The following is a 17,124-nucleotide window of genomic DNA, read 5'->3' on the forward strand; positions in this document are numbered from 1 at the left end:
AAAGGCCATCTATGATAAACCCACAGCCAACATTATATTGAACAGCGAGAAGCTGAAAGCATTTCCTCTGAGATCGGGAACTAGACAGGGATGCCCACTCTCTCCACTGTTATTTAACATAGTACTGGAGGTCCTAGCTACGGCAATCAGACAAAATAAAGAAATACAAGGAATCCAGATTGGTAAAGAAGAAGTTAAACTGTCACTATTTGCAGATGACATGATACTGTACATAAAAAACCCTAAAGACTCCACCCCAAAACTACTAGAACTGATATCGGAATATAGCAAAGTTGCGGGATACAAAATCAACACACAGAAATCTGTGGCTTTCCTATATACTAACAATGAACCAACAGAAAGAGAAATCAGGAAAACAACTCCATTCACAATTGCATCAAAAAAAATAAAATACCTAGGAAGAAACCTAACCAAAGAAGTGAAAGACTTATACTCTGAAAACTACAAGTCACTCTTAAGAGAAATTAAAGGGGACACTAACAGATGGAAACTCATCCCATGCCCGTGGCTAGGAAGAATTAATATCGTTAAAATGGCCATCCTGCCCAAAGCAATATACAGATTTGATGCAATCCCTATGAAACTACCAGCAACATTCTTCAATGAACTGGAACAAATAATTCACAAATTCATATGGAAACACCAAAGACCCCGAATAGCCAAAGCAATCCTGAGAAAGAAGAATAAAGTAGGGGGGATCTCACTCCCCAACTTCAAGCTCTACTATAAAGCCATAGTAATCAAGACAAATTGGTACTGGCACAAGAGCAGAGCCACAGACCAATGGAACAGACTAGAGAATCCAGACATTAACCCAGACATATATGATCAATTAATATTTGATAAAGGAGCCATGGACATACAATGGCGAAATGACTGTCTCTTCAACAGGTGGTGCTGGCAAAACTGGACAGCTACATGTAGGAGAATGAAACTGGACCATTGTCTAACCCCATATACAAAAGTAAACTCAAAATGGATCAAAGATCTGAATGTAAGCCATGAAACCATTAAACTCTTGGAAGAAAACATAGGCAAAAACCTCTTAGACATAAACATGAGTGACCTCTTCTTGAACATATCTCCCTGGGCAAGGAAAACAACAGCAAAAATGAGTAAGTGGGACTATATTAAGCTGAAAAGCTTCTGTACAGCAAAAGACACCATCAATAGAACAAGAAGGATCCCGACAGTATGGGAGAATATATTTGAAAATGACACATCCGATAAAGGCTTGACGTCCAGAATATATAAGGAGCTCACACGCCTCAACAAACAAAAAACAAATAACCCAATTAAAAAATGGGCAGAGGAACTGAACAGACAGTTCTCCAAAAAAGAAATACAGATGGTCAACAGACACATGAAAAGATGCTCCACATCGCTAATTATCAGAGAAATGCAAATTAAAACTACAATGAGGTATCACCTCACACCAGTAAGGATGGCTGCCATCCAAAAGACAAACAACAAGAAATGTTGGCGAGGCTGTGGAGAAAGGGGAACCCTCCTACACTGCTGGTGGGAATGTAAGTTAGTTCAACCATTGTGGAAAGCAGTATGGAGGTACATCAAAATGCTCAAAACAGACCTACCATTTGACCCAGGAATTCCACTCCTAGGAATTTACCCTAAGAACGCAGCAATCAAGTTTGAGAAAGACAGATGCACCCCTATGTTTATTGCAGCACTATTTACAATAGCCAAGAATTGGAAGCAACCTAAATGTCCATCAATAGATGAATGGATAAAGAAGAGGTGGAACATATACACAATGGAATACTACTCAGCCATAAGAAAAGGGCAAATCCAACCATTTGCAGCAACATGGATGGAGCTGGAGGGTATTATGCTCAGTGAAACAAGCCAAGCGGAGAAAGAGAAATACCAAATGATTTCACTTATCTGTGGAATATAAGAACAAAGGAAAAACTGAAGGAACAAAACAGCAGCAGAATCACAGAACTCAAGAATGGACTAACAGGTACCAAAGGGAAAGGGACTGGGGAGGATGGGTGGGTAGGGAGGGATAAGGGGGGGAGAAGTAGGGGGGTATTAAGATTAACATGCATGGGGGGGTAGGAGAAAAGGGAGGGCTGTACAACACAGAGAAGGCAAGTAGTGATTCTACAACATTTTGCTATGCTGATGGACAGTGACTGTAAAGGGGTTTATAGGGGAGACCTGGTATAGGGGAGAGCCTAGTAAACATAATATTCATCATGTAAGTGCAGATTAGTGATACCAAAAACAAAGCAAAAAAAAAAAAAAAAAGGGCAGTTCCTGTGTGGTAACCTCCAACGAGTTCTACACAAGGGTATAAAGGGCATATAAAAGTGTAGGCAAAGGGTCTGTTTGTGTTTATACAGAGGATCAAAGCCTAATTGGGCTACCCCGAAAATGAACTAAGATACGATATGAAAAAGAACTTCCAACATCTGCACTCTCTGGAAGACTCATGCCAGAAGATGATCATCAAAAAACCCCAACAAAGATCCACGCACTGCTACAGCAGTAGATGCACTCATCCCACCGGTTCCTGGACTTGCCATGGGAATGAGGAAGGAGATATCTAAGCTGACCTGTGCATACAGTAAAACAACAAATTTGACTGGATCTATACTGTTGGAACTCTACCAAGAATTTGGAGAAGTGCAAATTGTAGCGCTCCAAACTCTTACAACTACAGACTATTTACTGTTAAAAGAACATATGGCATGTGAACAGTCCCCAGGAATGGGTTGTTTTAATTTGTCTGATTTCTCTCAGACTGTTCAAGTTCAGTTGGACAATATCCACCATATCATAGATAAGTTTTCACAAATGCCTAAGGTGCCTTAATGGTTTTCTTGGTTTCACTGGAGATGGCTGGTAATTACAGATATGCTTTGGTTATGTAACTATACTCCTATTATGTTAATGTGTGTGCGCAATTTAAGTAGTAGCTTAAAACCTATATATGCTGAAGTTACTCTACAAGAAGATATGTCAAAGAAATAATCAATCTTCCCATGTTTTCTTCCGCCTGCTACTTCTATAGCTTTTCTTCTTCCTTCCTAATTACAACCCTTAAATAGAATTCGTGCCTCATATCAAATTTACCGAGTATCATAACTCCTCCAAGTGGTAAAGATACCTCAAGGCAAATGCTGGGCATAGAAGCTACAGGGCATAAATATGCAAAGAAGTAAAAAGCTAACCTTTTCAAACAATAAGGCTTCCCTCTCACTTACCAACTTCACATTTCCCTGTATGGCCCCGGAAGATGACTGGTTAGCCAGAGACGGGTAAGATTCCTCAAGGGAGGAACAATCTAAGACAGGCACAGTCGCAGGGGGGCCATCAGGTGAGAAATTGGGGATCAACAGAGGTGAGGCTTAGAAGCTCACCCCCCCTGTTCTGAGAGAAATCTTCTGCATACGTGGATGTTTTATTGCCCTTGTCTAGCTTGGATTAACACATAGTCTACAGGCACACACCTGATCATCTACATTTGCTCTCTTACAACACTAAACTATGTTTTCTACCTTTATCTTGTATCTACCTACCACTTCAGCATTTTATTAAAAATAATAATAATAAAGAGAGAAATGTGGTATCCACATATAAATCAAGTATAAAAACCAAATGAGTATTCATATTTGAACTGACTGTTTAGAGTTCATAATGCATGAGCAAAACCGAAAGTTTCTGTGATGACTGCCCTTGTACTGTTCACTATGTAACTTATTCATTATGTAAGAATTTGTTCTCCATGTAAGAACTTGTTTGTTATGCCTCAGAAGATTGGAGACTGACGAAAATTAGGCTTGGGGTGTATTAATGATTGTGCATTGAGCATTGACTCCCCTATACAGAATTTTATTGTCGTTAACAACCATTTGATCAATAAATATGAGAGATGCCCTCACAAAAAAAAAAAAAAAAAAAAAAAAGGACAGACTTCCAATGGTAAAATAAATAAGTAACCGGGATGTAATGTATAGCATAAGGAATATAGTCAAGATATTGTAACAGCTTGGTAGGGTGATAGCTGGAACCTAGAGTTATGTATATAAATGTTCTACCACTGTGTTGTACACTTGAAACTAATGTAATGTAATACTGTGCGTCAACTACCCTTCAATAAAAAATAATTATTTAAAAAAAAAAAAAAAAGAATTTTTCTTATAAAAAATAAATGCAATATTTCATGTTCCCTAAAAAAAAAAAAAACTACAATGAGGTATCACCTCACACCAGTAAGGATGGCTGCCATCCAAAAGACAAACAACAAGAAATGTTGGCGAGGCTGTGGAGAAAGGGGAACCCTCCTACACTGCTGGTGGGAATGTAAGTTAGTTCAACCATTGTGGAAAGCAGTATGGAGGTACATCAAAATGCTCAAAACAGACCTACCATTTGACCCAGGAATTCCACTCCTAGGAATTTACCCTAAGAACGCAGCAATCAAGTTTGAGAAAGACAGATGCACCCCTATGTTTATTGCAGCACTATTTACAATAGCCAAGAATTGGAAGCAACCTAAATGTCCATCAATAGATGAATGGATAAAGAAGAGGTGGAACATATACACAATGGAATACTACTCAGCCATAAGAAAAGGGCAAATCCAACCATTTGCAGCAACATGGATGGAGCTGGAGGGTATTATGCTCAGTGAAACAAGCCAAGCGGAGAAAGAGAAATACCAAATGATTTCACTTATCTATGGAATATAAGAACAAAGGAAAAACTGAAGGAACAAAACAGCAGCAGAATCACAGAACTCAAGAATGGACTAACAGGTACCAAAGGGAAAGGGACTGGGGAGGATGGGTGGGTAGGGAGGGATAAGGGGGGGGAAGTAGGGGGGTATTAAGATTAACATGCATGGGGTGGTAGGAGAAAAGGGAGGGCTGTACAACACAGAGAAGGCAAGTAGTGATTCTACAACATTTTGCTATGCTGATGGTCAGTGACTGTAAAGGGGTTTATAGGGGAGACCTGGTATAGGGGAGAGCCTAGTAAACATAATATTCGTCATGTAAGTGTAGATTAGTGATACCAAAAACAAAGCAAAACAAAACAAAACAAACAAAAAAAAAGGGCAGTTCCTGTGTGGTAACCTCCAATGAGTTCTACACAAGGGTATAAAGGGCATATAAAAGTGTAGGCAAAGGGTCTGTTTGTGTTTATACAGAGGATCAAAGCCTAATTGGAATACCCCGAAAATGAACTAAGATACGATATGAAAAAGAACTTCCAACATCTGCACTCTCTGGAAGACTCATGCCAGAAGATGATCATCAAAAAACCCCAACAAAGATCCACGCACTGCTACAGCTGTAGATGCACTCATCCCACCGGTTCCTGGACTTGCCATGGGAATGAGGAAGGAGATATCTAAGCTGGCCTGTGCATACAGTAAAACAACAAATTTGACTGGATCTATACTGTTGGAACTCAACCAAGAATTTGGAGAAGTGCAAATTGTAGCGCTCCAAACTCTTACAACTACAGACTATTTACTGTTAAAAGAACATATGGCATGTGAACAGTCCCCAGGAATGGGTTGTTTTAATTTGTCTGATTTCTCTCAGACTGTTCAAGTTCAGTTGGACAATATCCACCATATCATAGATAAGTTTTCACAAATGCCTAAGGTGCCTAACTGGTTTTCTTGGTTTCACTGGAGATGGCTGGTAATTACAGATATGCTTTGGTTATGTAACTATACTCCTATTATGTTAATGTGTGTGCGCAATTTAAGTAGTAGCTTAAAACCTATATATGCTGAAGTTACTCTACAAGAAGATATGTCAAAGAAATAATCAATCTTCCCATGTTTTCTTCCACCTGCTACTTCTATAGCTTTTCTTCTTCCTTCCTAATTACAACCCTTAAATAGAATTCGTGCCTCATATCAAATTTACCGAGTATCATAATTCTTCCAAGTGGTAAAGATACCTCAAGGCAAATGCTGGGCATAGAAGCTACAGGGCATAAATATGCAAAGAAGTAAAAAGCTAACCTTTTCAAACAATAAGGCTTCCCTCTCACTTACCAACTTCACATTTCCCTGTATGGCCCCGGAAGATGACTGGTTAGCCAGAGACGGGTAAGATTCCTCAAGGGAGGAACAACCTAAGACAGGCACAGTCGCAGGGGGGCCATCAGGTGAGAAATTGGGGATCAACAGAGGTGAGGCTTAGAAGCTCACCCCCCCTGTTCTGAGAGAAATCTTCTGCATATGTGGATGTTTTATTGCCCTTGTCTAGCTTGGATTAACACATAGTCTACAGGCACACACCTGATCATCTACATTTGCTCTCTTACAACACTAAACTCTGTTTTCTACCTTTATCTTGTATCTACCTACCACTTCAGCATTTTATTAAAAATAATAATAATAAAGAGAGAAATGTGGTATCCACATATAAATCAAGTATAAAAACCAAATGAGTATTCATATTTGAACTGACTGTTTAGAGTTCATAATGCATGAGCAAAACCGAAAGTTTCTGTGATGACTGCTCTTGTACTGTTCACTATGTAACTTATTCATTATGTAAGAATTTGTTCTCCATGTAAGAACTTGTTTGTTATGCCTCAGAAGATTGGAGACTGACGAAAATTAGGCTTGGGGTGTATTAATGATTGTGCATTGAGCATTGACTCCCCTATACAGAATTTTATTGTCGTTAACAACCATTTGATCAATAAATATGAGAGATGCCCTCACAAAAAAAAAAAAAAAAAAAAAAAAAAAGGACAGACTTCCAATGGTAAAATAAATAAGTAACCGGGATGTAATGTATAGCATAAGGAATATAGTCAAGATATTGTAACAGCTTGGTAGGGTGATAGCTGGAACCTAGAGTTATGTATATAAATGTTCTACCACTGTGTTGTACACTTGAAACTAATGTAATGTAATACTGTGTGTCAACTACCCTTCAATAAAAAATAATTATTTAAAAAAAAAAAAAAAAAAAAAAGCACGGGCTCTCTTCCTGCCAGTATCCTGGCAGATTTCACTGCCCTGATGAAGCACTACCAGTATCCTAAGCAATAACTCACAGAATTCAATTACTGAATGATTCACAACTACCTGCCAGACAACAGCACTGGTGTAAAGTAAGCTTCAGATCTAGCAAATCCATTTGGTATTATTTCAGATACATGTTTTAAGAGCTAGAAATCCTTTAGGTTAAAGCACATGTGAATATATACATGTGATCTAGTGATAGGAACACTATTGTATAAAACACAAACAAATGTACAACCAAAAGATACAACTCCTGGCAGTAGTGGAAAGAACTGATTGCTAGGAAACACTGCAGGACATTTAGGAAAGACCAGGGATGGAGGTTAAGCATTAGAGAGAAAATGAGAAGTGGGGCTATTGCTCCCAATACAAAGAGCCAGGCTGGGAGGCAGGAGAGGCTTTCTTACTCTGGCTATGGAATCTACAGTGGTTTTTGCAACTGGTGAGGGGGACGGGGCAAACAGATTCTTCTTTGGAAAATGTACATTTTGACTACCTTCACTGAATCCCACTGAGCATTAAAAACAAATGAAGAAAAATTCTCTACAATTAAGTTTCATTCATCTGACAAATACTCGGGTAACTCCTGCGTAGTCCTTGGTGATTTAATATATTTAGAGCAAAGGAGTGCAGTTAAGTAACATTAGGAAAACTAAGTTTCCAAAGCATGAAAACAAAGTTTGTTTTTACTCCTGGTTTAACCCAAACACAATCAAGTCCCTAAATTAAGTCATTCCATGAATGATTAGGAGATCCCTTCTTATAGAACTTTCTATAATTAAGTTACCTATCCACATGTGGAAAACTAAGTTCAGGTTATATAGTTGGCCTATTTATAATTAACACAGTTGACACTGGTTTCCCTTAAGATTTTGCCCAGCAAGCAGTAAAGGTGCATGCAGAAGAGTTTCTAAGTTTTATGAGGAAAAAGTGCAATAAAGCTTGTGCAGTAATACTCCCTTTTAAAGCTGAGATACTTCCAAATGATACGAGTTGAAGATTAGTAATGTTGTTCAAGAAAAAAGCCAAAGATTCTTTGCAAATTTCAAAGGCACTGATACTGTTGGTGGGCAGACCACAGACTTGTAATCTGCTGTGAAAGGAGAGAGGCGGGGACACGCACCTGCTGTCTGTTGTTGGGCATGTGGGGAAGCATGGTGGAGACATGGAACATGAGCTCGTAGTCCTTGTACGTGGTGTATAGGGAGTGAGTTCCTGTGGAATCCGCTAAAAACAAAGTGATGACGAAAACAAATCAGGTAATTACAAAATTAGCAATTCAACGCCATTATTACAAAAGGAAATTCAATTTAAAAAACTACGCTCCCCACTATAAATGACCAGTGTCTTGGTGGTGATCTGCTCTCACTATGCACTATTTCCACCACTTCGCGGTTCATGTCTACAGCAGGAGTGCTTGGTTTCCTCACCTGCTCTCACTCACGTGCTTTCTCCTAAACTCTGTTTTCCCCTCTCCTGCCTTCCACACTCTCACCTTTGCAATGCTATATGGATTCAGAGGATCCACTGTGGGAGGTGCTCCTGCCCCCCAGCAAAGGTGGGCAGAGGAGGAAAGCAGCTGGGAGTGTGGGTTGGTGCAGATCTGGTGCAAATATTGGGAAGGGTATGAACTAACCAGTGGTCACTCTGGCCCATGTGTGTGTTTATAGTTGACTCTTACTCTCGGGCACTTGATTATCCAGAAAAATGAAACAGGATTGACTTAATATGGAAATGGGAACAAAATATGGGGAGGATTTTTTTCCCTGAATAACCTAATTAACTTTCCTCTCTTTTCAACAGGCCACGCAATGACAGTTATATGATTAAGACTTAAGAATGAATATGATCTCTTACTATATATCATACACTGACAATGTTAAAAAACTGACATCTGAACCCATTAATCATATAGCTATTCATCTTTTGAAAAGTAGAATGATGCTCTACAAATTCAAAATTCATCTCTTTTACCAATAGATGACTCGGGACCGAGAGTTTAGATGCCCAAACCAACACAGTTACTGTAAGACTATTAAGTGGTAATTTTAAGGTGTAGTTTTGAATCATTTTGCATATAGACAGAGAAAGAAAGAAAGATAATGTAAGATGTGAACAGAATTCAGGACTGCTGTTCTCAATCCCTGACCTATATACAGGTTGAGTTTTCTACTTTTAAAAGAACAGGAAACGATACTGTTCAGTGTCATTTAAAAAATTATTCTATTGTGTTTGCTGTGGAAATTCTAAGCAATCAGCTTGGGTTAACCTTTTTTTAATCAAAAATTTTTCATTTTTACTTTGAAAACTTTAAACATTTAAACTTCATGGGTCTTTATATTTCCTTTCTGAATCCTGCAGTATGTTTTTCTTTCTAATATTCATATCTAACTCAGAAATAAGTCCTGAAAATTCTCTAGAAAAATATCCTATACAGTTTTGCAGACTTTGAAAAGGTACTCATGCATAAAGGGAGTATTTAAAATGTTTATATATGGACATGAATAAACCAACTTGTAGATGGTCTGGGAGGTTATTCATCAATTAAAGTGTATATTAATCAGTCCCAAAATAAAGGAATTTTCTCTTTTAACTGTTCATTAAATACATCTTTTGTTATTTTTCATAGGACTTCTTAGCAGGTAATGTTCCATTTCAATTGTCCTGTTCAGCACCCTGAATGCGGCTTTCGAAGTGAGCAAGCAGGTTGCTAAGGGAATGATGAATGTTCTCTTCAAGGAGGAACTGACTCCCTTGTAAAGGTGCTGAAGGTCAGGGGATGAAATCACCCAGCGTATCCAGTGACTCCCACCACAATACTCTATTAGGCTGGGCAAAATTCAGGAAGAGAAATTCTGACAGATATTTAATAGTGTAGTCAACAGGTTTTAGATTCAGGAAACTGCAATGAAATAAGAAAAATGCATTTGTAAAAATGTGATCATAATTTATCTATCCCAGGCTGTACTAAAAGATGAATTTTTGAAATGAAATTTTCTGAAAGATTTTATCTCAAACATCAGTACGGTAATGGAGGAGGTACAATGACAAGGTTGTTTAAGGGCTTTCTGCCAATGGTTTCTGTTCAAAAAAAGATGTAGGCCATGACAGCAACCTCTGGTTTTATCATGCTCTGCACCCAGGGCAAAGAAAAGCTGTTTCTGGCCTGGGGTCTATGCTCTACTCTGCTTGGCAGAGCATCTTAGCAGCTTAAACCACCCCGGTTCTATTCCTACTTCATTTCACTTTATACTTAAGAGAGAAATAATCCAATTTAAAGCTGGAAGGGACAATCCAGATACTCTAGCCCAACACTCTGAATTTTCCTTTTGATGAAAATGAAGCACAGACTTGACTGACGTCCTCTGGGAAGACAGAGTTAAAAAGTCAGAGCTCTGAATTTAAGAAGAAAGGTTTTTGGGTTTTTTGTTGTTGTTGCTTTTTGGTCTGTTCCATGAACTACATAATGTGACTATTCATGAAACAATTCTTAGCAACCTCCTCTCTACTAAAGGAATGTCTTGAGACTTCTTTGCATCTCCCAGAGTGCCTTGCTCATAAAAATAATGTAAAGGTTTGTTGATTATTAGAATCAACATGTCAAAAATCTCATTTTTACCTTATCATTTCCATGAGCTAAGTAAGGTGCTTAGGACTATATCTGTATTATACCTAGGTCATCTCCTATGTCATAAAAAATTCAAAGGTGCTGTTGATTCTATACATAGGAAACTATGTGCACTTATCTATGTTGTAGTTTATAGAATGCACAGACCACAAGCTTTAAAGATGTTTCTCAATCTACCTCCCTGAAGACAGGTGACTGGTGTGCAAAGTAACAGGTACATGTCAGCAATGGTTTCCCAGGAAGGACATCCCTATGGCCAGCATGCTAGCACCTCTGGGGGTTGGGGGTTGTTTATACATCAGGGGAGTTTGCAAAGAAAAAAGCAAAATCAGAATAGGCCTCATTAATCTTTCTTAAAATGTGTGGATATTCACAATGGGTATCACAAATTTTTTCCTCATCTTTAGATATCTGAGGCATGAGCGATATGCACTCAGCATAATAGTCAAACTCCAACCTTGGAATATCTAGAGGACACACAGGGGGCTGACACATGATCTAATGCCCTCTCCAGGTTTTGTAATCCAACCTCTAAGTGAAATTTCAAAACAAGTTAAAAAAAAAAACAGAACTGATGGCATGTTCACAAAGACCTGGCACCCCCAATCCAGGCAGGTATCAGTGGTGATCCACACTGAGTGGGCACTGGGGCAGAAAGCTGTGGGGCCCCGACCAGCCTTAGTTCCAGTCCTGGCTTGTCCTCATGCTGATGCTTCCACAGCGGAAGTTCCCACCTCGTCACTCCTACGAGGAGTGGGCTACATGTTCTCCCAGGTCCTCCAACCTTAGAACCTGACTAAGGTCCTCTTGAAAAACAGGACTCATTAACTTTCTAATCACGACTTCAGCTCCACAGTTAATATCATGACACTGGGAATGAACAAAAGAAGGCTGAAAGCATGGCATGAGTGAAGGTGGTAATATTGTCTTTGAGAAATGGATGTAGTACTCATCTTTGCTATACTAGAACAGGGGGTTAGGCAAAAAGAAGTAAGAAAATATTAAACGATTCTTCATGAAACACTGGGCGTGTTACAAAGGAAAAGGAATTGACCTTTTGAGCTTATGTGAAACACACACCTCTTTAGAAATGTGCTTCCTTTACTCATCTGAAGAGACCTAACTCCATCCCAAATAAGCCTGCTTAGGCCACTTCTGGGGCCATGAACAGGAGGGTATGTGATTGCTCCTTAGATTTATATGGTACACCTACCTTCATAGAATTAAATTTGAACACATACACAAACATGAAGCTTACTTTTATTGTCTAGCTGAGCTCGATATTTGGTAAATCCTTTCAGCCGTACTCGCTGGCCCAGAAGATCAAGGAATTCTTCAAAAGCTGGTCCTGCTGTCTCATTGTTATACATCTCTTCCTCTGTGCTCTGGCCTGCTTTGCAATAAAGGATCCCGATCTTGTGCTGAAAGCTCAGCTGAAATGGGGGAGAAATGTAATTACTTGGCCAAGAGTTATCAGACAAGCTAGCTTCCAGTAAAATTAACACGACAGAAGCTTAGAATGTTATTCTCAGGGAAGCATGCCACAAGCAAAAAAGCAAAAGGGTAAGCAATTGTCATTGTACAAAAATGCTACAAATGTAACAAACCCAGGAACCCCAAAATACATCTGGAGAACATTAGAAACCAAAAGAAATGAAATGTATGGCCATGCCATGTGGGATCTGCCAGGTCTCCAGAAAGGACAGATAGGTTCAAGCATCTACTTAAAAATACAACTGTGGAAATAATATTATGTTCTCCATGCATTAATGACTATTATCTTCCAAGTCAGAAGGAAAAGAAGGCCACAAACTTTTATGAGTTTCCCTCTCTCTGTTAACATTCATGAAAATATGAAAGGCTATAATGAAAATCAAATCAAATTAAGGCCTGGTAAGGAAAGAATCCCAGTGGAAATTGTGATATATGTATATAAACAGAATGATGTTTTGTTTCAAGGAAAGTAACTTTGACTGTATAATTACAGTCATTTCTGTGTTTTTGACTGTCTTGAAAAGAAAACATCTGCTTAATATACAATAGACCATAAAGAATTTTAATAGCAATTGAAGAGTTCCTGCTGTAATTCTATCTCATAGTAAGTCTGTATCATGCTAGAAGCCACAGGCCTGCTTTTGCCCCAAGGCCAGGAGAAACTGGATCCATTTGTGCAGCTTTCTTATTTTTCCCAAAGAGGAACTACTTCTCACTCATGAGATCAGAGCACTTAATCTTACCACCAGCAATCTGCGCTCAAAGACTGACAGATTATCAGACATCACCGATTCCCTGAAGGCATCAACCCATAACACTGTTCACTTCTCTTCTCAAGCCGTAAAACAGGGCCTTTAATCAAACTTCATAGCTGACTATATCAGTAAAATAAGGCAAAATGATACTCATTTCCCTTGAGTGGCAAAGTGATAAAAGCAGTCTCAATCACATTACCTAATGACAACACAATCCGGGGAAGGCAGAGAATCACAACCCTGGGTGCTCTAAGCAGACTGCAGGGAACAGATCACTACTGTGTGCAAGGGTAGACTTAGAGTTGAGCAGACTCAACTACCAATGTATTCTGAATGCACTGGACCTTGACTAAGTGCTGTGGGTGGACAGAGAGGAAACACCACTGTTCCCAATCTGACTGAATGAGCTGCCCACACTGATGGATGCCAGGGAGTGGCTGGTGGATAGCACCCAGGCCTCCAGTGCACAGTGACACAGGACACACATCCTGAGCACAGGGATAGAGATGCTGTGCATAGGCTATTTTATGCCTAGTATTTTATTATGAATTAGCTCGTTAGTAGGGTCAAGGAAGAGAAAAAATTTCCGTTCATCCAGAGACTGAGGAATAAATATTTCTGATCAACTCAAGTATCCAGATAAATAAGTAAACCACATTTACTGCAAATGGACCAACATCTTCAAATAAAATTAAGTATAATAAGAATGCCTAATATTATTTATTATAAACACTAATTGCTCCTGAGTGACTCAGCAGACATTTCAGGATCTTAAAGTATGTTAGGGAAACACTTAGGATTAGTGATTATCATCACAGATGTCGATGACCTCAGTGACTGTCAGAATTTGTATGAATCCTCAACATGGCCTCACAAGTACTGCTTTACATCCTTAATATGTTTGCTTGACTTTTCTTTTGCTGTTAGGACTTCAGCTCTCTCCAATTTGGCCCTGGCCTTGACAAGAGTCCACGAGAAATATAGTGGGAAGTTTAGTGCTGGCACAGGGCCCTGAATGCCTGTGCATCCCACACCCAGTACCATTGTCTGCATCCTTGGGGCTCACTCTATGCTGGGGCTGCTGCCCTTGTCTGCCTGTCCTCTGCTCCTCTACCTGCTACCACTCACAGCACTACCAACACTGTCTGGCCACTTCCTCTTGTGCCACCCTGCCTCCAGTGGCCTCTGGTCACATCTGCAGAGTGTCCCAGTCCAGTAGGAAACCCTTCCTCATCCTCACATCTGCCTCTTGCTGGAGGAGGCTGCAAGCAAAGCTCTTTAGGGCCCCAGGATGGGGGCTGGTGTGGTCTCATGCTGGTTAGGCAGAGCCCTCACTGGGCTAGCACGGTTTCTCTGTGTGATTCCTGAGTCTTGTGGGCCTGTTATTCCTTGTGGACTCTTATTTAGGCAAAGGCCAAGGTCCAGGGCAACTGTAATCCTCAGGACTTATTTGCTGACCGCAGTGCTGTTCACATCCCTTTCCTCCAAACCATGGTACAAATCAGCCTGTGTCTAGATCCTAAATGTGGACAGAACTTGTGTTTCTATCCAAGCAGCCCATGGGAATTAGGGGATGTGGTTAAAATAGATTCCAAAGGCCCCAGGTGTCTTGTGACAGCTGCTAGGTTCTGTTAGACATACACACAGTGAGAACACAGCACAGCATGGCTGCAATTCCACTAAAACCCAGTAACAGAATAAAACAGTCTGTGAAGAGACATCGCACTTGACCCTCTTATAAACCTCATGAAAACAAGTGAACATAATCCCAACCACTTTTCCTCCTGTGGTATATCAGAAATTTAGCAACACATGCTTCAGGCCAATCATGACATAAAGCAATGGAGACTCTGGCTCCCCAGTTCTCTCAGAATATGGCTTTGTGTCTAAGTCCTCTAAAGTTCAGGCAGAGCCTAATCACTCACCCATTCCACTGGCCTTTGTTCACCATTCTGACATTAATTGCAGCCAGTCCCACAGTCCTGGGGTGGTACAAGCCTCTTGGGCGTCTGTACTGTTGCAACTAAAAATACTTTGCTTGTCAAATTTCAGACCACTTCAGCTCTGAGAGCTGGACATACAGATACACTGCACAGACAGGCAGATAATCTGGCACATGTCTCCTTTGCTTACTGGGACAGGATAAAAACTGCTCTATTCTCAAGGCCAGAAGCCTTGTCATTATAAGAAAATTTAAATTTAAATGAAGGTGACAAAAAACAAAGCCTCAGAATTGTCTTGAAAATAAATTTGAGTATGCAGGAAAGCCCTTCTGCTGCATTTCCCAACTCAATCTACTTGTTCTAAGCATGTAGCCTCATGATTTAAAACTGCTTGGCTTTATTTGAGCAAAACTGATATGTAAGTAAACATATACATCTGAATGTGCAGACAAGAGAAGAAAGAGCAGTTGGCCTTAAGAATAATTAATCATTCTTCCAAAAATGCCATCACATTCTAAGAGAGTGAGATCCCATCATTTATCTTATTTTTTAAAACTAACCCTACATAATTTTATGAACCCACCTGTTCTACATATATAAATTAGGAGTTTTTACAAAAAAGGAAAACCAGGATTTTAGAGGTCAAAATAGGATTTTAGAGGTCAATTTATCTACATAAGTTAATGTAGATAAAGTAACAAAACTTACAAAGTCCAACTTAATAATTACTTTCCTAATTACTCAGCCATAAAAAAGAATGAAATGTGCCATTGCAACAATATGGATGGACCTGGAGGGTACTATGCTAAATGAAAGAAGTCAGACAAAGACAAATACCATATGATTTCTTATATATGGAACGTAAAAAAACAAAACAAACCAACAAAACTGAAACAGACTCCTGGTCACAGAGAATAGACTGGTTGGTGGTTGCCATAGAGGAAGGTGAGAGATATGAAGAGGCAAACAGTTAGTGAGAGTGCTTGATACCCTGCTCTGGCTAATAGTGACATGAGTGTACAGATTGCACACTAACATATGTTCATTTTATTGTAAGTACCCCAAAATAAAGCTCAACAAAACTAATCATTTTCCTTAAAAGTTTCCATAGCATGGAGTCTTTCTCTTCAAACTTAGGAATGAAATGAATGATCTGGACATCTTCTGATTCTCCCACTACTGAAATATGTCCTGGACAGAGGAGATGTACTCAGACTGTGTCAAACCAGGATGGAATACAACAAACTCCAAAAAGGCAGGAAATGACAATATATCCTTTAAATATTTTTTTGAAGATTAAAAACCCTTAAGCACAGTAATATAAAATTGGTCCAAACCAACTTGGGCAGATTTACTACTAGAAAGTGATTAAAAACAGCACTACCTGGAAGAAACCCAAACACCCTAACAGGTTTGTGGCAACATTTAAGTTTCCTTTAGAAATAAAGATGTTAAAAAAGCTGTCCAATCCCTTTTAGAGATGAAAATAAGTAGTATCTCTTCTTCATGTAATATGTAATATGGGGATTAGATTCCACTAGGAGTTTAAGAAAGTTGAAATGCCATGTAATACACCATATTAAGGAAGTATACCAAATTCGAACATATAAAATATCAAAGAAAAAAAATCCACATGAAATACAACTAGAGCTATATAATACACTGGGGTTTGCTTAAAAGCAGAACCCAATTTTCAAAATTAATTCCTTAACATGAGATTGCAAACAGGTACTCATTAGAAGTACCTAAGATGCTTAATTTAAATAAATTGCCTGGACCTATTCAGTTAAATAGACAACCCACACACCTGCTTCATTTTGTGAGGAGAGAGTCAATCGCAGCTGCCATGATGTCTCTTGGGGCCTTGAGGACTTCAGGATTCAGGCTGGGGAAAACGGGCTGTCTATGGACTTTTCTAGAGCAGCCGGAGGGGACCAAACACCTCGTCCACCAGGCGTCTCCTATGTAGCATGCATGGTGACATATTTGAAGGGATGAGCCCACATACCCAGAAACATAAAGGGACAAAGAACTGCTATGTAGATGGCGAGTTCTCCTCACCGGCTCTCTGTGGCATCCAAGTGAGTGCTGTGCTTCATCAAGCCTGCTGGACTTGGAGTATCTGGACCAGCACCAATACAGCCTCTCTATCCCTCCATGAAAACAGGTCTTTATGTTCCAGGGATGCTTCATACATTCCACACACTTTACCAGTAACAATTATGGTAAAACTATTCTGTGTATCATGTGAGT

At 39.4% G+C, this 17,124-nt stretch overlaps 1 protein-coding gene across 4 annotated transcripts in view; it reads right to left on the minus strand.

Annotated features, from left to right (window-relative positions):
• SIPA1L2 (signal induced proliferation associated 1 like 2) overlaps positions 1 to 17,124 on the minus strand; it is a 272,367-nt gene that overhangs the window by 76,685 nt on the left and 178,558 nt on the right. For all 4 annotated transcript variants that reach the window (XM_036919231.2, XM_036919229.2, XM_036919227.2 and 1 more), the window contains exons 6-7: positions 11,938 to 12,112; positions 8,175 to 8,278 (exon numbers count right to left, since the gene is read on the minus strand). In XM_036919231.2, coding sequence (XP_036775126.2) covers positions 8,175 to 8,278; positions 11,938 to 12,112 — 279 coding nt within the window. The remainder of the gene's footprint in view (positions 1 to 8,174; positions 8,279 to 11,937; positions 12,113 to 17,124) is intronic.

Source organism: Manis pentadactyla, chromosome 8, assembly GCF_030020395.1.
Source record: "Manis pentadactyla isolate mManPen7 chromosome 8, mManPen7.hap1, whole genome shotgun sequence".
Classification (NCBI taxonomy): Eukaryota; Metazoa; Chordata; class Mammalia; order Pholidota; family Manidae; genus Manis; species Manis pentadactyla.